The sequence below is a fragment of the Heteronotia binoei genome, chromosome 20 (genome assembly GCF_032191835.1).
Source record: "Heteronotia binoei isolate CCM8104 ecotype False Entrance Well chromosome 20, APGP_CSIRO_Hbin_v1, whole genome shotgun sequence".
In the NCBI taxonomy this organism is placed as follows: Eukaryota; Metazoa; Chordata; class Lepidosauria; order Squamata; family Gekkonidae; genus Heteronotia; species Heteronotia binoei.
The window spans coordinates 22,359,839-22,383,137 of NC_083242.1; the positions used below are offsets into that span (position 1 = coordinate 22,359,839).

The 23,299-nt window shown below is 43.4% G+C and overlaps 2 protein-coding genes across 3 annotated transcripts in view; both read left to right on the plus strand.

The window, feature by feature from the left end:
- MARF1 (meiosis regulator and mRNA stability factor 1) overlaps positions 1-23,299 on the plus strand; it is a 539,974-nt gene that overhangs the window by 435,681 nt on the left and 80,994 nt on the right. The window lies entirely within an intron of this gene.
- Positions 1-23,299, plus strand: part of VPS35L (VPS35 endosomal protein sorting factor like) — a 132,955-nt gene that overhangs the window by 4,256 nt on the left and 105,400 nt on the right. For both annotated transcript variants that reach the window (XM_060260928.1, XM_060260927.1), the window contains exons 2-9: positions 1,660-1,759; positions 3,229-3,396; positions 4,778-4,900; positions 5,998-6,022; positions 6,873-6,949; positions 15,788-15,916; positions 18,774-18,858; positions 23,124-23,183. In XM_060260928.1, coding sequence (XP_060116911.1) covers positions 1,660-1,759; positions 3,229-3,396; positions 4,778-4,900; positions 5,998-6,022; positions 6,873-6,949; positions 15,788-15,916; positions 18,774-18,858; positions 23,124-23,183 — 767 coding nt within the window. The remainder of the gene's footprint in view (positions 1-1,659; positions 1,760-3,228; positions 3,397-4,777; positions 4,901-5,997; positions 6,023-6,872; positions 6,950-15,787; positions 15,917-18,773; positions 18,859-23,123; positions 23,184-23,299) is intronic.

The following is a 23,299-nucleotide window of genomic DNA, read 5'->3' on the forward strand; positions in this document are numbered from 1 at the left end:
CTGAAAATAAAGAGCCCATTTGCAATATTTGAATTTGCCTTTGGTCCTTCTATTTATTCATTTATTTTTAATACTTTTACCGTGTTTATCTTCTGTCCTGGGAACCTGAAGTGGTTTGCATAGTAAAGAAGATAGAAGAAGAAGATATTGGATTTATATCCCGCCCTCCACTCCGAAGAGTCTCAGAGCGGCTCACAATCTCCTTTACCTTCCTCCCCCACAACAGACACCCTGTGAGGTGGGTGGGGCTGGAGAGGGCTCTCACAGCAGCTGCCCTTTCAAGGACAGAGTCTCAGAGCAGCTCACAATCTCTTTTCCCTTCCTCCCCCACAACAGACACCCTATGAGGTGGGTGGGGCTGAGAGGGCTCTCACAGCAGCTGCCCTTTCAAGGACAGAGTCTCAGAGCGGCTCACAATCTCCTTTCCCTTCCTCCCCCACAACAGACACCCTGTGAGGTGGGTGGGGCTGAGAGGGCTCTCACAGCAGCTGCCCTTTCAAGGACAGAGTCTCAGAGCGGCTCACAATCTCTTTTCCCTTCCTCCCCCACAACAGACACCCTATGAGGTGGGTGGGGCTGAGAGGGCTCTCACAGCAGCTGCCCTTTCAAGGACAGAGTCTCAGAGCGGCTCACAATCTCCTTTCCCTTCCTCCCCCACAACAGACACCCTGTGAGGTGGGTGGGGCTGAGAGGGCTCTCACAGCAGCTGCCCTTTCAAGGACAGAGTCTCAGAGCGGCTCACAATCTCCTTTCCCTTCCTCCCCCACAACAGACACCCTGTGAGGTGGGTGGGGCTGAGAGGGCTCTCACAGCAGCTGCCCTTTCAAGGACAACCTCTGCCAGAGCTATGGCTGACCCAAGGCCATTCCAGCAGCTGCAAGTGGAGGAGTGGGGAATCAAACCCGGTTCTCCCAGATAAGAGTCCGCACACTTAACCACTACACCAAACTGGCTCTCCGTAATAAATAAGAAAAAAATGAAGCTGTATAGCTGATCATCACAGGATATTGTGATGACAATAAAACGTTTGGTAACTAATGTATAAATATATGTGGAAGGTTTGCATGTGAGTGGATGTTGTGATAAGCTGGTAGGCTTAAAAAGGAATGTAGTGGTTAGGATTGCACTGTTAAACACTAACGACATACTCAGTGTGGCAGAAGTTTTTGCAGGCTGGAACTTTGTCAGGTACAGTGAAGTGAAAACTCAGCAAGATTTTTAAAAATAATATTTCACATCTCTCCCCTACATACACCCACCCACCAAAAAAACCCCCCAGACTTGGACTTTTTAAATTCATTGTAGCTATAAAATATCTTAGCAAAGCTGGTGAACTCTGTGTTAAGAAAAACATATTTCCGTTTTACATAATTACATTGCACCCTGCATTTCATGGCCCCTTGACTCTGTTATTTAAAAAAATGTCACTACATAAAATATCTGCACAGTGAGGATCCACTCATAGCACTGAAGAAGAGCATTCCGTGTCATTTTATGCAAGAATGAAATTCTGCCCCTCTTCCAGCAATCTGCTCACAGATGAAGGACATTTATAAGAAGACATCTTTTCCTGCATCTTTTCTTATCCAGACTTGCCACACAGGTATGCTCAGTTAAGTCTATTTGCCACCTGTACAACTGTATACTTTTCTTCTTCAGGCACGCAAGATCAAGGAACTACACCAGGGAATTAGAATCATGTAGGCTGGAAGCAGTGTCCGTAGAATTTGGAGACTACCATCCACTCAAACCCATCACAGTAAGCTTCCGTGTCTTTGTAACTATCATTTTCTATATCTTTTAGAGTGCTGTGTCATTTTTTCCCCCTTGCCATTTTCTGGTTGCACATTGTTGAGCTTATCAAAACAGTCCTAACCATAGCCAGTAGTGCTTTCAAGATGCTGCTGGTGGTGGTGTAGACTCTACAGGGTGTGATGGACAGGTGTGACCCTTGGCAAAGTAACCCCTTTCCCAAAAGAAGCAGGGGCAAGTTTATTTATTTATTTACTTCCCCCCACTTCCACCTTTCTCTCCAATGGGGATCCAAAGCAGCTTATCTTTTTCTCCATGTTATCCTCACACTAACCTTGAGAGATAGGTTAGACTGTGAGTGTGTGACTAGCCCAAGGCCACCCAACAAGCTTCTATGGCTGAACCAGGCTTCCCAGATCCAAGTCTGGCACACTAGTTGCTACATAGACTCATAGAGTTGGAAGGGAACTCCAGGGTCATCTAGTCCAACCCCCCGCACAATGCAGGAAACTCACAAACACCTCCCCCTAAATTCACAGGATCTTCATTACTGTCAGATGGCTCTCTAGCCTCTGTTTAAAAACCTCCAAGGAAGGGGAGTCCACCACCTCCCGAGGAAGCCTGTTCCACTGAGGAACCGCTCTAACAGTCAGGAAGTTCTTCCTAATGTTGAGCTGGAAACTCTTTTGATTTAATTTCAACCCATTGGTTCTGGTCCTACCTTCTGGGGCCACAGAAAACAATTCCACACCATCCTCTATAGGACAGCCCTTCAAGTACTTGAAGATGGTGATCATGTCACCTCTCAGCCGCCGCCTCCTCTCCATCTTCATGTTGAAGTTATTTCTTACTTTTTATTTTGTCTTATATGCTTAGGCTAAAATCCTGTTATTTCCACTGCATGCAGGATCAAATGTAGCATTTTGTGTCTCCCCCCCATGTCATTTGGGGGGGGGGGGGTTGATAACACCTGGAGGGGAGGTAGATGTTTTGGGAAGCGGAAAACTGGAATAGTGATGCATTATTTTTAGCAGTTGTAGGCTGCTTGATGGCTCATAACAGATCCAAATTGGGACAGCTCAAAAAGAGCCTTCCCAAAGCTTCCACACACTCCCCAGAGTGGCGGCCCTATCCCGTCTGTGTGGCAGCTTGGCTCAATCATATGGCAGGGTGCCTTAGAAGCCAGACCAGGCTTTTTCTCCCCCAACAGGTGCCTAGCGTCACCAAAGTGACTGCAAAATGAGTCTACCAGCCATTTCAGTTTTCTAGATATGCAGTGTGGAATTCTTTAAGATACAGAAAGTCTTGATTTCTTGCTTCCTATGTAAAGTGCCTAAGCTCACCTTGGCTTGTTTCCCTGGCTTAAGAATTCTGCATAATGCTGTCTTAGTTGCATCCCTTCTGATCACAGAAAAAAGGATTCAGTTGCCCTGGAAGTCTTCCATGCCCTTCTCACTGTTGTAATTTCCTCCTCAGGTAACTGAATCTAAGACAAAGAAACTGGGCCGGAAAGGAAGCACTTCTTCTACTTCTTCCTCTTCTTCCAGTTCTATGATAGACCCTCTGAGCAGTGTTTTGGATGGCACCGATCCATTGTCGTTGTTCGCAGCCACAGCAGATCCAGCGCTGACTGCGTCTAACATGGTAACCTTCAAGAGTTGTGGTGTTAACTAAGAACATAAGAGAAGCCAAGTTGGAGCAGGCCAATGGCCCATCCTGTCCAACACTCTGTGTCACACAGTGGCCTACACACACACTGTGGCAAATAGCCACTGGTGGACCTCTGCTCCATATTTTCATCCAATCCCCTCTTGAAGCTGGCTATGCTTGTAGCTGCCACCACCTCCTGTGGTAGTGAATTCCACATGTTAATCACCCTTTGGGTGAAGAAGTACTTCCTTTTATCCGTTTTAACCTGACTGCTCAGCAATTTCATTGAATGCCCACGAATTCTTGTATTGTGAGAAAGGGAGAAAAGGACTTCTTTCTCTACTTTCTCCATCCCATGCATCATTTTGTAAACCTCTATCATGTCACCCCGCAGTCGACGTTTCTCCAAGCTAAAGAGCCCCAAGCGTTTTAACCTTTCTTCATAGGGAAAGTGTTCCAAACCTTTAATCATTCTAGTTGCCTTTTCTGGACTTTTTCCAATGCTATAATATCCTTTTTGAGGTGCGGTGACGAGAATTGTAAACAGTATTCTAAATGAGACCGCATCATCGATTTATACAGGGGCATTATGATCCTGGCTGATTTGTTTTCAGTTCCCTTCCTAATAATACCCAGCATGGCATTGGCCTTTTTTATTGCAGCCGCACACTGTCTTGACATTTTCAGTGAGTTATCTACCACGACCCCAAGGTCTCTCTCTTGGTCAGTCTCTGCCAGTTCACACCCCAAACTGCACTAGACTGGACAGAAACATGTTGCTGCCTTTATGATCTACAGGACTGTTGTAATTTTCCGCTATCTATGTTTCTGTAGCTATTTAATTGGAATTCATTTACCCCCCACCCCCACCTCCCCAAAACCCATGGTTCCATTTTGCTGATTTTACGTCATATAAAATCACGGCTGAATTAAACTATTTCTCTGTGTCAGTATGGTTGTCTAAATGAGATTGTCCAAAGTAATGAACCATAATGAGTAGAATTATGTCAGACCAGAAATCTGGAGCCCTGATTTGAGGTTGGTTCGTCAACCACAGTTAGTCAACTGTGGTTTTGGATGATGTATGAACACAGACATGTTGACTTGTTCCTTGGTGCTTCCATTGCTGCAGTGCAGGCTGGGATGCCAGCAAAGGCTCTGGAGTGGGAAGCAGGAAAGGAGTGACAAAACCATCATTTGTTGGGGCAAACCAGGGTTTGAATAGTCATCTGTGAACTGGATCTTGGTTTCACAAACTAGCTGTAGTTAAAATAAACTGTGGTTTTGCTTTGTTTCTGAGCTGTACTGATACATGGGAAGTCATACTTTTAATTGGCATGAGGACGTTACACTTTTTCCCTTTCTTACTCCATAGGACAGTTCCAGGAAGAAACGTGAAAAAGATGAAAATCTGACTGTAGGGCCTGACTTTGAACCTTGGTCAAGCAAACGAGGCGAGATCCTTGCTAGATACACAACAAATGAGAAACTATCCATTGTGAGTGAATATTTACTTTTTTTTTTGTTAAAGTTGCATGTATGTAAGAAGGCTCTAATGATGCTGAGCCAGCGATCAAAAGTGAATTTTTACAGCACACAGTATATATTTAATTTTCAGCATAAATTTCAAGGTTGTAGATGAGCTAAGTCTGCTGAAGGTGAAATAGCAGTGTTTGGTGGTGGAATGAATTTATTGTGGGCATGAGGTGTTGTGAGCCAGGGCCAATTTCATGCATCTGGCAAAGTAGGCTCTTGCTTACATGGCTTTTGGTACAATAACTAAATTAGGCTTTAAGGTGCCACAGCACTTTTTTTGTTAATTTAATCATAATCAATGTCTGTAACACTGACTGTTCTAACTATTGATAGCTTCCCTCTGAATTTGCTGCATTTGTTTTAGACATAACTCAAACAGTAAGATGAAAAAATAGAGGTTTATTTTACAGGATTGGAAAGTCTAATTTAGAAGTATATTTCTAATAAATTAAAAAAACCCCCAAATAATAGTGTTGGTCCACTAGAAGATCCCAAAAAGCCACTCAGGAATGTGCATTGTATTGTGTACAGTTTTAGGTTTCACAATGCATTTTCCAAAGCAGCATGTTAAACAAAGGAAGGGGAAATAAATATCAATAAATGCTTCTTGCCCAAGGAAGAGTTTTGTGAGTCCCAGAGGCTTACACAGTTCACTGTGAATGTTGGTTGGTCCTAGTAAATGTTTATTTACTGGTAAATGAGAGCCTAGTAAATGAGCGCTAGTGTGGTGTAGTGGTCAAGAGTGGTGGACTCTAATCTGGAGAGCCGGGTTTGATTCCCCAGTCTTCCTCCACATGCAGCCAGCTGGGTCTGTCACAGTTCTCTCAAGAGCGGTTCTCTCAGGAACAGTTCTCAGTCAGAACTCTCTTGGCCCCACCTACCTCACAGGGTGTCTGTTGTGAGGAGAGAAAGGGAAGGAGATTGTAAGGCACTCTTGAGACTTTGAGTGAATAAATCTGTTGTTGTTATTGCTTTGTTACATTCTGTGGATTTTAGTGAGTAGGTTGGAATTCTTAATAAGTTAAAATACATTATTAACTAGTATTGTTTTTCTTGCAGAACCTGTACATGGGATCTGAGAAAGGCAAGTAGTCACGTTTCTCTTACTGTACTGACCCACACATTTTAGTGGGAGACCCTCGGCAGGTCATTATGTCTTATTCCCTGTCTCCTCCCCCCCCTTCCTCCCGTATGTAGTATGGGGGGAAAGAAAACTTGGTTAGTTGACAGTTGCTGGGGCCTGGATCATCTGGGCTAGCTCAGTCTCATCAGACATTGGAAGTGAAGCAGGGTCGGCCGTGGTTAGTATTTGGATGGGAGACCACCAAGGAAGTCCAGAGTCTTTGTGCAGAGGCAGGCAATGGCAAAGCACCTCTGTTAGCCTCTTGTCCTGAAAACTTTGTGAGGTTGCCATAAATTGGCTGGCACTTGATGGCGCTTTGCGCCGCCAGTTTACAGTAGGAGGATGTGAAGATGTGAGATACAATACAAGATTTGCTGTGAAGAAAAGTGTTTCAGTATTTTTATTTGGTTCTCTTGCACTGGAACATGGAAAAGTAGTTTTGAGAGAGTACGTTTGGTCATTTAAGAAGTCCAAAGTCATGATCCCATTCCCGCGCGCACATACACCACCCCCGCCGCTAACATGGTGTATTCTTTTATCTGGCTTCAAGTCACATTCATCACCCTTTCTTTTCATTACTTGACTCTTTCCACTGGAAATATTATGCGTGAAAGTGTACTTGTTGGGTTCAAGTGGCCAATTTATTCCACACACACACACCCCACACACACTGTGGATGGTCATTTTAGTTTCTGGAGAAATAATTTGGGCATTCTGTGTTCTTCTTTTACTGATTTTGGTCTTCATGCAAAATAATTCATGACACGCTACAGCATTGTTTTAAAGAATGCAAATGCCTCATTGCTTGCAGGAAAAGCCAGCACTCCTGGATCGGCGGTTTCTGAGAAGGTGCGGACAAGGCTAGAGCAGCTGGATGATCTCGAAGAGGTTAGTGATCAGCCTGATCCCCTCCCTTTGTGCACCCCAAAGGGGACTGGGGGAGAGACTGTTTGCATTGTGGGCAAGGCTGATGCCACACACTCTACTCCTCCCTTCCAGCTCTTAGAAGCTTAAAGGAAGCAGCAGAAGTGCTCGGGGGCAGACTGTTTCTATTACAAAGAAGTTCATGCACTCACTCAGTCATTCTTTATTATGTTCGTTTGACCAATTATATAACACTCTTTCAATGCTAGGGAGGTAGGACAGGATAAAACAAGCATATGTATCTGCAGAGGTCATTTTTAGTGAGGTTTTGGATGGCTGCACTACAATCATCACTGACCACAATGTGAGGCTTCTGCCCCCACCCCCATGTCGAAGTGAGAAGAATGGGATGGACACTGGAGTGCAGTGGAGACCAGATTTGGGAAACAGAGTGGAGCTGGTATTAATTGAGCAGTGTATCTTGCTGGATTAACAGAGGCAACCAAGTTCCTTACAGTAGAGGATACCCAAGAGGGCTGGATACTAGCACCAAAATTGTTTTAATCGGTTTTAATTGTTTGTTGCCTAATTTGCTCAGTGTTTTAACTGTTAAAGCTTAGAATTGTAAATGTTTTTATTGTTGTGAGCCGCCCTGAGCCTGCTTCAGCAGGGAGGGCAGGATATAAATCAAATCAATAAAATAAGGACTTGTTACCAGGGTGGATTTGATTTGAATCAAATTGATTTAAATCATGATTTAAATCACTAGTCAGTAAGACTTGATTTAAATAATAGTTTTCTACATAAAGACTCATTTTTGCTGATATAACCTTAATATTCATAATTAGATGATTTCATTTTTAGAATAACAACTGTTCATATTAGTTTTATAGTTATATAAAAATATTGATTTTTAATACTATTAGAAACATATTATAGATAGGTAATTATGAAATTATTATGAGGTGAATTATCTCCAGTTTAATAGATTAATCATTCATATATGGACAAGTTTTCTGTTGTACTTTATTGGAAGGAGAAAAATAATCATCACCTTAATAATAATTTAAATCATTTTATTCAACTAAAACAATAACATTATAGCATATGTTTGCTTAAATATCCATGTTTGTTAACTGATGTGGTTAAACAAAATATATGTATTTTAAAAAACTTAAACTGTTAGCCCAGCCTACGCATGAAAAACTTAAATACTGTCCTCTTTAGCTCACTCGTCATCTTCTTCTTCTTCTTCTTTGTTCCTAATCTGGAAAAGAAAAACAAGCTTTCCTGCTTTGTTGGATCCCAAACGATTTCTCAATTTAGAATGAATGAGTCCAAAGAAAGAGAATATTCTTTCTATGCCTGCAGAAGAAGCTACTGCTGTTAAAAGTGAAATCATTTGAATAGTCTCTAAATCCAGGTGCTTAAGTGACTTCCACCAGTTCACTGGTGTGACTTTCTTTAAAACATCTTCAGCAAACATATATTTCTTGAATGGTTCCCCCTTAGCTCTGAAGTTTATTAAAGTTGGCATTGCAGATGGAGGATTTCTGGATACCCATGTCATAGCTAACTCCTCTTCCTCAGCACTTACGTTTTGACCCCGGTTCTGGATATTTACAATATTTGCCAGAAAATGAGCTGGAGACAGTGCTTGTCCCATTCGTATTTTAATGCTTGTAATTTAACTCTGTCAATGTGTAATTCTGTTTTTAAGTGCTCACTCAGTTCCTTCTAAATTTCAGCAGCATCAGCAATAAAACAGCTATTTTTCTATATTTTGTTTAAAGCTTCAGAAATGGGTTCCAGGATGCTCAGCGTAAGAGAGAGAGAGAGAGAGAGAACATAAGAGAGAAGCCCGGTTGGATCAGGCCAGTGGCCCATCCAGTCCAACATTCTGTGTCACACAGCGGCCAAATATATATATATACATATACACACACACACACACACACACTGTGGCTAATAGCCACTGATGGACCTGTGCTCCATATTTTTATCTAACCCCCTCTTGAAGGTGGCCATGCTTGTGGCCACCACCACCTCCTGTGGCAGTGAATTCCACATGTTAATCACCCTTTGGGTGAAGAAGTACTTCCTTTTATCCGTTTTAACCTGTCTGCTCAGCAATTTCATCGAATGCCCACGAGTTCTTGTATTGTGAGAAAAGGAGAAAAGTACTTCTTTCTCTACTTTCTCCATCCCATGCATTATCTTGTAAACTTCTATCATGTCACCCCTCAGTCGACGTTTCTCCAAGCTAAAGAGCCCTAAGCGTTTCAACCTTTCTTCATAGGGAAGGTGTTCCAGCCCTTTAATCATTTGAGTTGCCCTTTTCTGAACTTTCTCCAATGCTATAATATCCTTTTTGAGGTGCGGCGACCAGAACTGCACACAGTACTCCAAATGAGACCGCACCATCGATTTATACAGAGGCATTATGATACTGGCTGATTTGTTTTCAATTCCCTTCCTAATAATTCCCAGCGTATGTTCAACATTTCTCTTAAGCCCAGTTTTGAAGATTTTGGCCATGACAGTGCCATCTATTTTATCTCGATTTTGTTCACAAATTGTCATCAGAATAGGCCAGTTCTTGATACACTGCTCAAAACAGTCCACCACAGAGTTCCATCTAACATCTTGTGGGAGCGTTAGCTTAGTTCCACCCATTCTTTTCAGAGCTGCTGCAGCAAAATGATTGTTACGGAAGTATTTAGCAATATCAACAACATTAGTCTTTATTTCTGATGCATCCACACTATTCCCAGGCAGTGTTGGGTGCCACTCTGGTGCACCTGCATTACCTGGGAACGATGCAAGCATGTTGGGCATCATGCTCACATCAATTCTGGATAACACAGGCACACCGGGGGTGGTGCTCGACATTGCCCAGTAGTGGTGCTTGCGTGTGTGTGTGGTGGTGGGGGGACATCTGAGCTTAACTGAGCAGAAGCTCGGTAATAACTTCGGTCCAGGGTTTGCGAACTGGCTAAAGTCTGGAGCAAACGTTGGTTTGGGTTTGGGTCTGTGTAACTTCCATCTTTAAAAATGGTTTCAGAGAGATCCGGGAAATTACAGGCAAGTCGGTCCAATGTTGCTACTTGGGTAAATTGGTGGAATCCATTATTAAAGATAAAATTAATAGGCACATTGATGAACAGAAGCTATTGAGGAAGAGCCATCATGGATTCTTTAAGGGAAGAGCTTGTCTCACAAACCTTTTAGGGTTCTTTGAGGGGTTGAACAAACGGGGGAGGGATGGTGGCTCAGTGTTAGCGCATCTGCTTGGCAAGCAGAAGGTCCCAGGTTCAATCCCCGGAATCTCCAGGGTCCAGGCAAATAGGCGTGAAAAACCTGCACTTGAGACCCTGGAGAGCCACTGCCAGTCTGAGTAGACAATACTGACATTGATGGACCGAAGGTCTGATTCAGTATAAGGCAGCTTCATATGTTCCTATGTGGACAAGCGTGACTCAATAAGGTGTTGTTTAGCTAGACTTCCAGAAAGCTTTTTAAAAGTTCCTCATCAAAGGTTCCTAATTAAACTCAGCAGTCATAGAATAAGAAGACAAGTCTTCTTGTGGATTAAAAACTGGTTAATTAACAGGAAACATAGAGTGAATATAAATAGGCAGTTTTCACAGTAGAAGGTGGTAAGCAGAGGGGTACCACAGGGCTTCATACTACATCCGGTGCTTTTTAACTTGTTCATCAGTGATATGGAGTCAGGAGTAAGTTTCTGGATGACAGTAAGTTGTTCAGGGCCATGAGAACCAGGGAGGTATGTGAAGCGCATCAGAGGAATCTGTTGAGGCTGGGCAAGTGGGCATCAACGTGGCAAATGAGTTTTGGTGTGGCCAAGTGCAAAGTAATCCACATTGGACAGCATTGGAGCCAACAATCCTATCTATAAATATACATTGATGGGGTCTAAACTGGCAGTAACTGACCAGGAGAGAGATCTTGGAGTCGAGTCATTGTGCAACTGCAATAAGAGAGGCAAATACTATGCAGAGGATTATTAGGAAGGGGGCTGAAAACAAATCGGCCAGTATCATAATGCCCCTATGTAAATATTTGGTGTAGCCTCATTTGGAATACTGTGTAAGAACATAAGAGAAGCCATGTTAGATCAGGCCAATGGCCCATCCAGTCCAACATTCTGTGTCACACAGCGGCCAAATATATATATATATATATACACACACACACACACACACACACACACACACACACACACTGTGGCTAATAGCCACTGATGGACCTCTGCTCCCAGAACACATATTGACCCAATCAATCTGCGGGTAGTTAAAATCACCTATTACGACACAGTTTTTACGTTTAGCCGCTATCTTTAATCCCTCCATCATATTATAATCGTCCTCTCTCTTTTGATTTGGTGGGCGATAACAAACTCCCATAGTTAAATTTCCTTTTGGGCCCTCTATTTCAACCCAAAGCATTTCTAAAAGGGAATCTAATTCTCTGACCTCAGTCTTACTGGACCGTATATCCTCTCTGACATACAGAGCCACCCCACCTCCAACCCTTCCCTCCCTATCCTTCCGATATAACTTATATCCAGGAATCACCGTGTCCCACTGATTCTCCTCATTCCACCAAGTTTCTGAAATTCCCACAATGTCTATGTTTTCTCCCAACACTAAACATTCCAATTCACCAATTTTACTTCGGACACTTCTAGCATTTGCATACAAACATTTATAATTTCCCAAGCAAGCTAGGCAGTTCAGGTCACTAAAAATATGTTATAGCATTGAAAAAGGTACAGAAAAGGGCAACTAAATTTATTAATTATTATTAAGGGATGGAACTACTTCTCTCTGAAGAAAGGTTAAGGAGGTTAGGGCTTTTTAACCTGGAGAAATGACAATTGAGGGTTGACTTGATAGAGGTTTACAAAATTCTGCATGGGATGAAGAAGATAGAGAAACAGGTACTTTTCTCCCTTTCTCACAATACAAGAACTTGTGGACATTCAATAAAATTAATGAGCAAGAGGCTTAGAACAGATGAAAGGAAGTGTTTCTTCACCAAAATGTGGAATTCACTGCTGCAGGAAGTGGTGGCAGCTGCAAGCTTTAAGAGGGGATGGGATAAATATATGGAGCAGAGGTCATAGAATCATAGAAGGGACCTCCAGGGTCATCTAGGTCCATCAGTGGCTTTTAGTCACAAAGTATAAATGGGATGCTCTACCAAGGGCAGTAATGTTCTGTATTCTTGGTGCTTGAGGGGCAACAGAGCGAGTGCTTCTGTAGTTCTGGCCCCACCGGTAGACCTCCTGAGCCGCCCTGAGCCCGCTTTGGTGGGGTAGGGCGGGATATAAATCAAATAAAATGAAAATGAATGATAGCACTCTAGTTTTGGCCACTGTGTGACACAGAGCATTGGACTAGATGAGCCACTGGCCTAATCCAGTATGGTTTCTCTTATGTTCTTTTGTTGTTCTGGCTGGTATGAAAATGAAGATTTTTTTTTTTTTGCCTCTGATCAGTTGGGTGGCCAGTTTGGTATGGTGGTTAAGTGTGCAGACTCTTACTGGGAGAACCGGGTTTGATTCCTCACTCCTCCACTCGCAGCTGCTGGAATGTCCTTGGGTCAGCCATAGCTCTGGCAGAGGTGGTCCTTGAAAGGGCAGCTGCTGTGAGAGCCCTCTCCAGCCCCACCCACCTCACAGGGTGGCTGTTGTGGGGGAGGAAGGTAAAGGAGATTGTAGGCCGTTCTGAGACTCTGTTCTTGAAAGGGCAGCTGCTGTGAGAGCCCTCTCAGCACCACCCACCTCACAGGGTGTCTGTTGTGGGGGAGGAAGGTAAAGGAGATTGTAAGCCGCTCTGAGTCTCTGTCCTTGAAAGGGCAGCTGCTGTGAGAGCCCTTTCCAGCCCCACCCACCTCACAGGGTGTCTGTTGTGGGGGAGGAAGGTAAAGGAGATTGTAGGCCACTCTGAGACTCTGCCCTTGAAAGGGCAGCTGCTGTGAGAGCCCTCTCAGCCCCACCCACCTCACAGGGTGTCTGTTGTGGGGGAGGAAGGTAAAGGAGATTGTAGGCCACTCTGAGACTCTGTCCTTGAAAGGGCAGCTGCTGTGAGAGCCCTCTCAGCCCCACCCACCTCACAGGGTGTCTGTTGTGGGGGAGGAAGGTAAAGGAGATTGTAGGCCACTCTGAGACTCTGTCCTTGAAAGGGAGCTGCTGTGAGAGCCCTCTCAGCCCCACCCACCTCACAGGGTGTCTGTTGTGGGGGAGGAAGGGAAAGGAGATTGTGAGCCGCTCTGAGACTCTTCGAGTGGAGGGCAGGATATAAATCCAATATCATCTTCTTCTTCTTCTTCTTCAAAGTGTTCTTGAAGGCTCAGGTGAAACTAACAAGCTAGGCTGGGATCTCCAGAGCGCACAGTGTAGAATCAGGGATTTCAAGATGCTTCATTTCTGCATTTCCTTTTATCCTTCTCTTACCTATGCTAACATTTTTTATAATGCCAATAAAGGAAATTGCTGTGTATGAGTGATTTCAAGAGCAATTGACCTTATGTGAGGAGCTTCTCTTTTGCCTGTGTTCTTAGTGAATGTTTATCCCTGTGAAATGCAATTTTTGATGCTTTGAGCCCTCTTTATGATTATTTTAAAGCTGATCAAGATGAACAAACGTGCGGGGGAGCTCGCAGAACCATTATCCATTATCTTCAATGCCTTTTGGAGGACAGGAGGTGTGCCAAAGGATTGGAGGAGGGCAAAAGTTATACTGATTTTTTTAAAAAACTTTTTATTAAACATAAAACCATCTATATATAATGATCTAAAGTTATTCTAGTGTATATTACAATGAGTAAATATCATAATATCTATACAAAGTAAAATAAAATTTGTAACCTTACATCAATTACAGTTATCTCACATAACGTTTTTAGCTTGCATTCTTAAAGTTAGGCAGTCTTATTATTAAAAGTAAATCATATTTTCATATACAGCATTTCTTGGCAAAATGTTTTCTTCAGATAAATACGAGACCACTGCATACCATCGTTCAATACTGATTTTTTTAAGGGAAACTATAGACTGGTCAGTCAAATCTCTGTTCAGGAAGCTTCTTTGAGTGGGTTTTAAAAAGGATTGATATTTTGTAGCTGGTGCAGAGGAGACCGGCAAGGATGATTTAGGGTAGAGGTGTCAAACAAATGGCCTGGGGGTCGAATCAGGCTCCCGGAGGGTTCCTATCAGCCCCCCTGAACAATTGGCTGTCATCTGCTTCCTTCTCCCTCTCTCTTGCTTCCTTCTGCATCTCAGCTTGCTTTGCCAGGCTTGCTCAATTGCACAGGAGCTACAGAGCAAAACCTCTATTTTCTCCATTGGCTGAGGCTTCTCCTTTGGGGAGGAAGGGGGGGAGGGATAGCTTGTTTTGCCAAGCTCTCTCAGCTGCACAGCAGAGCTATTGAGCCAAACCTCTCTTCCTTCTACTGGCTGAGGCTCCTCCGGGTCCTGGTCCCCTGGGGATGGAAGGAAAGTGCCAGAGCTTCCTTTGTCTAGTTTCCTGGATTGCATGGGAGAGATACAAAGAATGCACCTTTAAGTTCAACGAGTGCTAATATTTTAAGTATGCTTTATTTTAAGCTTTTAAAAATCTTTGTTTGTCTGGGTCCTTTATAAAGTTTATATCTTCATTACCTGCCATTACATTTTATGACACACATAGCCCGGCCCAACGTCTCATTTGTGTCAGATCTGTCCCTCATAACAAATGAGTTTGACACCCCTGATTTAGGGGTCTGGAAACCAAATCCCAAGAAAAAGGCTGGAGGAACTGGAGGTGTTCAGCCTGGAAAAGAGGACTGTAAGAGAAGCCATGTTGGATCAGGCCAATGGCCCATCCAGTCCAACACTCTGTGTCACACAGTGGCCCAAAAAATTATATGTATACACACACACACACACACACACACTGTGGCTAATAGCCACTGATGGACCTCTGCTCCATATGTTTATCCAAACCCCTCTTGAAGCTGGCTATGCTTGTAGCCACCACCACCTCCTGTGGCAGTGAATTCCACATGTTAATCACCCTTTGGGTGAAGAAGTACTTCCTTTTATCTATTTTAACCCGACTGCTCAGCAATTTCATCGAATGCCCATGAGTTCTTGTATTGTGAGAAAGGGAGAAAAGTACTTCTTTCTCTACTTTCTCCATCCCATGCATAATCTTGTAAACCTCTATCATGTCACCCCGCAGTCGACGTTTCTCCAAGCTAAAGAGCCCCAAGCGTTTTAACCTTTCTTCATAGGGAAAGTGTTCCAAACCTTTAATCATTCTAGGTTGAGGGGGGGTTACGATCGCTTTTTTAAAAAAAGTATCTGAAGGGCTGTCATTCTGAGGAAAGCAGGGAGCTGTTCCGGTTGGTAACAGACTAGGACTTGTGATAATGGGTTTAAACTATGGGTGAGAAGTAATCAGTGGAATATCAGGAAGAACCTTTTTTGTAATCAGGACAGTCCAGGATGAGGTGGATTCTCTTTCTTTGATGGTTTTTAAGGGAGGCTGGATGACCATTTGTCAGGGATGCATTACGTAGGAGGTTGGTCTGAATGATCTGTAGCCCCCTTAATTCTGTGAAACCCATTATGTTCTACAAGCCCAAACGCTTAAAGAATGCTGCCTGGACTTCTTCAAAGACACCTCATCTAGGTGCGGCTCTTGTTGAATTTCAATGATAGTCTGTTATGTAATGCACCGCTTGGCAACTTTGCAGATTCCAGCTGCAGTCCTAAAGGAGAGGAAGAAGCTGGGGTTTGTCTTTTTTGTGGCACCTTAATAACTTTTTGTTTATGCACTGGATTCTTTTCAGGGTTCGCAAAAAGAACTGCTGAACCTGACTCAGCAAGATTACACAAACCGGATTGAAGAACTTAATCAGTCTTTGAAGGATGCCTGGGCCTCAGATCAAAAAGTAAAAGCCTTAAAGATAGTTATTCAGGTCAGTCTTAATTGGTGTTCTGCATGGAGTAATTGGGTCTTTAAATGATGTACGAAATTGCAAAAATATAACTTTTTTTTTTAATCTCAAACTGGGATCTGTGCACTCTTGGGCTCACAAGAGTATACCAGAAGTGAGGGGCGGGGGGAATTTGCAAGTCATGCCTGGTGGAACAGGAAGTGGGCAGGGGGAACCCACTAGCCTATAGGTATGGCAGGTAGCATCAGCCGATGGACGCAAATACCCAGGAGGGTGGCCAAGGAAGCTGCTGTGGCCTCTGACCTCTTGCAAGCGCCTCTCATCTTATGACGAGATGAAGGCCTTCCCAGGGCTCATACAGGGAGAAACCATGGCTCAGTGGTACAGCATCTTCTTGACATGCAGAAGGTCCCAGGTCCAATCTCTGCCATCTCCAGTTTAAAAAGGACTAGGCAGTAGGATGTGAAAGACCTCCACCTGAGGCCCTGAAGAACCACTGCCACTCTTCAGTAGACGGACTAGTGGACTGATTTCAGTGTAAGGCAGCTTCTTTTCAAAGATTTTTTAAAATTTTTGTTTTAAAAAAACATAGAAATGAAAAAGAAAATAGTAAATAAGAAATAGCAAAATATAGATATACATAGACATCCCCCTTTCTGCAATTACAATTTCAAAGCAGCTTGTACATGACGCTGACAACGTATTCAATTATATTATTACGAGTCCAATCTTCTAACACTTTAATTTCTCTTAAGCACACCATTATTTCCTTAATTCTGTTATTGTTATCATAATTTTCTTCTGCCATTGCTAAGGCAGCTTCATGTGTTGGGCACACCACAGAAAGAGCTGGGAGGTGGATAAGGAGGGACACATTTTAGCTTCCATTTGGACAAGCAAGCAGCAGGTGAAGTCAGAGAGGAAGAGGAGGAGGAGAGGGAAGTAGGGAGTAGGTAACCGTTAACCTCCTTCCTTTCCAGAGAAGAAAGGAGGAGTTGTCACACTGCAAACCCCACCCCCCAAGTCAGAATGGGGAATCTTCAAATGTCTTCTCTGTAGGATTTCTGAAGGACTCTGCTGAAGACTTAGTGACTTGTAGTTCCCTGCCGTTTGTAGTTCACTGCCGAAGACTGTTTCACAGAACACCAATATTCATTTCAAGAAATGCTGTGCAGAGTTGCTGTGGACAGGACTGGTTTCTTGGTGAGCTCCTTCCACTACCAGTCAAGCTGACTTGGGAACAACATAGCTGGTGTGTAGGGGATTCCCATCTTGCCTGCCTCCTGGCCAGCGTTGGGGGCTCCATTGTATGTGGACATTGCCTAGAGGGATGAGTGTCTCATTTTGGTGCCATGTTTTTCTGGTGTTGTGGGCTTAGAAGATGTGGAAGAAGACTTCTTAATTTTCCTGTAGTATTCCTTTTATAGTGACATAGATTCTACACATGATCTTTTCATACGGCGAGCCAAAGGGAAATTATCAGCCTGATGTTGGAAAGGTTCCCTGGCAGATCAAATAAACTCAAATTAGATTATTTTCTGTCAGATAGAAACCATCAAACAACAAGACAGGTTGCTAGGTTCTGTTCCCAGGTTTATAAAGAACACAAAAAGCAAGACAAATAGACCAATCTGTAAATCTTTTAGCAAATTTTAAAATGACTTTTTAAAATGGTTTAAAGGGTTAAATTATAATTTTTAATTTTTTTTAATTGTTAAAACGCTCAAGTCATCAAATTTTAACATGCAGATTCTTTGTGGGACTTTTTATAAGGTTGTTCTAGATGACTAAAATGTTCTGGTCAATGACGGTAATAATAAACTGAACATAGTGACATAGATTGTGTTTTCTTAAACAATTCTTGTTTTAACTATTGTTTGTATGCCAAAATATGAAGAACTGTCAGCGTATTCTCGTTCAGGTTCCACATCTCCATCAGAATGAGGACTTTATTTTTTTCATCCAGGGCATTAGAAAACTAAGGCTGCTTCCAGAAGATGGGTGAATGGGAGGGTTGCTGCTGTATCTCTCCTGAGCCCGCATGATATAGTGGTTACACTTTTGGGCAAGAATCTGGGAGGCCGAAGCTCAATCCCTGCTCTGCTGTGGAAGTTTGCTGGGTGACCCTGTGCCAGCCTCACAGGGTGGTTATTGAGAAGGAGGGGAGAATTACACTGTAATCTACTTTAGGTTCCCGTTAGAGAGAGAAGCTGGATATAAAATAGCTAACTAAATCATTTGGAGTCCTATGACGGGGTTTGATGGCATCCGCTATGCAAAATCCTCCCAAGTGTTGCACATGTTTTTGTGCAGGTATCCTTATTGTGTATCCAGCAGGCGGCAGTGACATGGTGCCTTAAGTAGCTGTTGGCTGCCCCTGCCCTCTGACCTTCCCTAGAGACTGGCCACCCCTGCCCTCTGACCTTCCCCAGAGACTGGCCCGCCCCTGCCCTCTGACCTTCCCCAGAGACAGCCCATAGGGCCAGCATTGCACTGGGGCGGGCTCTAGCTTTCTGTGCTTGGCCCTGGCCTTTAACCCTTCCACTCAGCAAAAGGGGGGCCAGTGGTTGCCCCCCACTCTTACTCTTCCCTGTGGTACCGCAGATGGGACCTGGGTGGGTCTGGATCCCTGCTCATGCAAGTATTTTTGTTGTGTAATTTAAAGATATCAAGAGACAAACTTGAATAGCTTGGGAGGGGAGAGCGGTATTTGGGGCTTATTTTATCTTTGGTTTTAGCTGGGCATGTTTTAATTATTATTGTAAGCTGCTTGGAACCAAGAGGAAAGGCAGGATGTAAATGTAATAAATCAATAAATAAAATAAATAGTCATAAATAAAATAAATACTCAGCCTTCTCTCTCTCTCCCTCCCTTTAGTGTTCGAAACTTCTATCAGATACGAGTGTCATTCAGTTTTATCCAAGTAAATTCGTCTTGATAACAGATATTCTTGACACATTTGGTAAGTACCAAAAACTGGATCCTTTTATGGACCAATTTTTGTGAGTTAAACTTGACTAATTCTCTGCACCAAAAGGAGCTCTTGCAGTTAGAGTCAGGCGCTTGCTTGGTTTTTGTTTGCAGATTTTCCAGGATGGCAGTGGTCACAACGATACAGTCGCCAGTGGATGTAGTATTCCTGAGCTTAAATTGAAGCTGTGGTGCTGTGCACCGAAGTCACAAGAAGAATGATTCCTTGTCTTAAGAACTCAAGAGCCCAATAGTTCCCCTGCTGGATCATCTGGTCCAGTATTCTGGTTCTAACCAGTAACCAAAGATGGAATGAAAGTGGTAGACTTCTGCCATAGATTGTCTTTGGCACCTGGTATTCCAATGTGTGTTGCCTCTTTACATGGGTTCCATTCCTCTACTGTCGACTGCAGCCGTTGCTTCATGGATTCGTTTGAGCCTTTTAGAAAGCCACCCAAACAAACGGCTGTAATGTCGATGAAGTGAGGCCCAGCTACTACTTGAACTTTAGGGGAAGGTCATTTTGTCTGTCCTGACTTGTTAATTTTAGTGGGCGACTCTGAGCTCTCTCCCTCATCCATAATTTTGAGCCTGGATATTTGAGACACATGCAGACCGAGGATTCCGTGTCATGCTCACGTATCAACATTATCCCATTCTTAGTTTAACTTTCCCTTTTTAGTAGTGAGAATTCATTTTGCTGACGCTTGAAGGGAACTGTTCAGTTTGCAGCAGAATTCAGTAACGTGTTTGGGGCAAGGCTCCTCCTCCTTGCATTTCCTTTCTGAAAGTTGCTTACAGCAGTGAAATATCTCTTGTTCAGTAAGGGAAAGGAAACCAGATGTTCTTTCTCAGACAAAATACGGATGACAATATGACCAGCCCACCATCTCTTTGAGTTCGATGGATTTAAGCCCCTAAAAATAACTTTATGAGCATCTTCAGATTTTTTTAACTTAATTGCAGAATCTTTTGGTCAGATGGGCTGCAACAGCCTTTTGTTATGCTGACCATACATAATAACAAGTATGGCTATTGGTGTGCAGCTTCCCCCAGCAAAAGTTTGATGTTGTAATTGATATGTTGTTTGTCCTCCACTTTGTGGACATAGTCGATGTGGGGAAAATAGCAATGCAAATATGTGAAATAGAGTAAGGTGGCCTTTTTCAGTGACTGTGCTACATATGCTGTTGCGCTCAGATCCATTTGGAGCCAATTCGCTTTGGCTTTTGCAAAGGGAAATAGTACATCTCTATATTGGAATGGACATAATGCCCAAAAGAACTGGTTAGTTCTGCGCAGGGAACTACTAAGGGAGAAAGTGCATTGTCTCTTCTGGATCAGTACTTTATATAAAATATCACAGAGGTCTCTGTAAGTATTCCATCTGCATGCATGCACATGTGTGCGCGCGCACATACATACACACCCTACAGTTACCTGTAAGTCCCCCCTCGGGAGAGCCAGTTTGGTGTAGTGGTTAAGTGTGCGGACTCTTATCTGGGAGAACCAGGTTTGATTCCCCACTCCTCCACTTGCACCTGCTGGAATGGCCTTGGGTCAGCCATAGCCCTGGCAGAGGTTGTCCTTGAAAAGGCAGCTGCTGTGAGAGCCCTCTCCAGCCCCACCCACCTCACAGGGTGTCTGTTGTGGGGGAGGAAGGTAAAGGAGATTGTGAGCCGCTCTGAGACTCTGGAGTGGAGGGCGGGATATAAATCCAACATCTTCTTCTTCTTCTTCAAACTGCCCAGTTGATAATCAAGAATCAGTGGCCTCTCACAGAATACCCTAAGCTGATGGCTGAGATTACCCCAGAGCCATTTTATTTTCATTTCTTCATCTTTTCATTTCATCTGCAATTCCTTATATTTATCTCATTTAACAATTGATTCATTTTGGAGAGTAAATTTGAGATTTTCCACAAAAATAAAGGTAAAGATAGCATCATTTGTTTCCAACTCTGGGGTGATGTCGCATCACAACCTTTTCACGGCAAACTTTTTACGAGGTGGTTTGCCATTGCCTTCCCCAGTCATCTACCCTTTCCCCCCAGCAAGCTGGGTCCTCATTTTACCGACCTCAGAAGGATGGAAGGCTGAGTCAACCTGGAGCCGGCTACCTGAACCAGCTTCCGCTGGGATCGAACTCAGGTTGCGAGCAGAGAGTTTGGACTGCAGTACTGCAGCTTTACCACTTTGGGCCCGGGGCTGCTTTCCATAAAAATAAGTCATGCTAATTCTTTATTTCTTTAAAAAAAATTGGCTCACCAGACTGGGTGTATGCAGATCCGTGCCCCACCCACCCCTTGAGCAGCACAATTATTCTTCCTTTTCACTTCCATACATTTTTCCTGCCCTGCATACGGCAACATCTCACGCATTCCGTGATGGCTGTCAGTGAGGGTATATATACCATGCACGAGATTCTTTTGTCCTCCTCTTCCTCAGATGGCAAATAGGAGTCAAACCATGTTGATAAATTATTGTTATTATTATTATTATTATTATTATTATTATTATTATTATTATTATTATTATTATTATTATTATTATTATTATTATTATTAAATTTTATTTGTATCCCGCCCTCCCCGCCTAGGCAGGCTCATGGGAACAACTTGGAAATAAGGCTCCGAACGAGAATCCAGCAGATATATCCTTGGGAGGCTTTTTGTTTTCACTAGGTGGCAGTGCAATCCAACATGAGTTTTTTTTGGGCAGGAGAACAAGTAAAGTGTTATGCCTTATTTTATTTACTTTTTTAACCCACCTTGTCCTGAAGGCTTGGGGAATAAAGTTTAATCTAAACCAGTAGGATTTTCCTGCCCTTTCCCTGACCTCAAAGACCAGACTTAATGGACTGATCTTAACAATGCTTCTGGGAAAGCGCTCGGTCTTGTAGTTTGGTGGACCGTAACAAACCATAGTTAGTGAAGTGGCCCGATAATCGCAGTCCGATAATCACTCTAACTGTAGCCAGGCTAATTAGTCCACAGTCTGCATTGCATCTGAACTGTGCCACTCTGGTATGCTGTGGAAGCAGGGGGAAACAAAAACCAACCAGCGAAAGGGCTGTGAGCCATTAAACCCACCAGTTTCACTCTCCCCCCTTTGAAATAGGAGGAACTGAAATGGATGTGTTAAATGGTTGCCAGCCATTTAACCCTTCCTGGGTGCTCCTCCACCTTTTTTTTTTTTACCATGGTCAGGAGAAAGGGGAATCCAAACTGACCAGCTCAGGGTATTTTGGGAACCACTCTGAACTGAACCAGAATTTTTATGTTCCTGCCTATCCATGCTGGACCAGGTGGGATTCTTGCCAGAGCTTTCCGAGATGATGGAACTGATCTCCCATCCTTGCTCATGCCAGGCTCTGGTTGATTTACAACATGCACGACCATATAAATTAATATACAATTAAAACAGCATCTAACAATTAAAACGATAAAACATCAGTTACCAATAGAGTGCCAAACCCTTCCAGGGGCATCTGATTTGTGCATTCTGCTTTCTCTTTTCTACCTTGCCAACAACATTCATTAATTCTTAATACACTCTTCCATCCAAGATACGGGTAAAAATGTGGTATAGTATGTTTCATTCTGACACCTATTCATTCTTTGGCTTGGATCCCATGGAATATTTCCAAGGTCTAAACGGATTTCTGTCCATGGAGTGGGATGTTCTCACCTCATCTACACACCAGCAGAACCTTCATGCACTCAAAAGATGCTCCTCTTGAGAGACAGGAATAGCATATCAGTGGGGGAGGTCTGTGGTGGTGGGAAATCAGTGAAAATCAGCCCTCCTTTTTGTTTGTGCCACTCCTCGTAGGGAGCCAGGCAGTACTCTCTCTAAGCTGTGGAGTCCTGAGAGCAAAAATTCTTCTTCATGAGCTCCTGGCATTAAAAGTTGTGAGCTACTGCATAAATTAGTGTGCTCTGGGGTCATCCTTCCTGAGCTATGACAAAAATGTGTGAGCCGGAGGCTATAAAGCTGCGAGCTAGCTCACACTAACTCAGCTTAGAGGGAACACTGGAGCCTGCCTATTGGGCTCCATCTTGGATTCAGTCAAATCCATGTTGCTTGTCCTGTGTGTCCTGTGGCCTTTGAGTGTCCAGGAGATTTTTCAATGACCATCATCCAGAATCATGTCACAAACCCTCTAAATCATGGCTGCCAGTATGTCACGAGGTGTTACTTGTCTGTCTTCTGTACTGATAATATTAAAATGCTGAACTTGATGTGCTTCTTTCAGGAAAGCTGGTGTATGAAAGGATCTTTTCCATGTGTACGGATAATCGCAACTCCTTGCAAGGTAATGTTCGTTCTGGTCCCCATCTGTCAGTAGAAAGATTCATATGCAGATGTAGGCAGCAGTCCTCAGTACGCTTGCTGGGAAACCGCATCTGTTGAACTCTGTGAAGCAGAAAA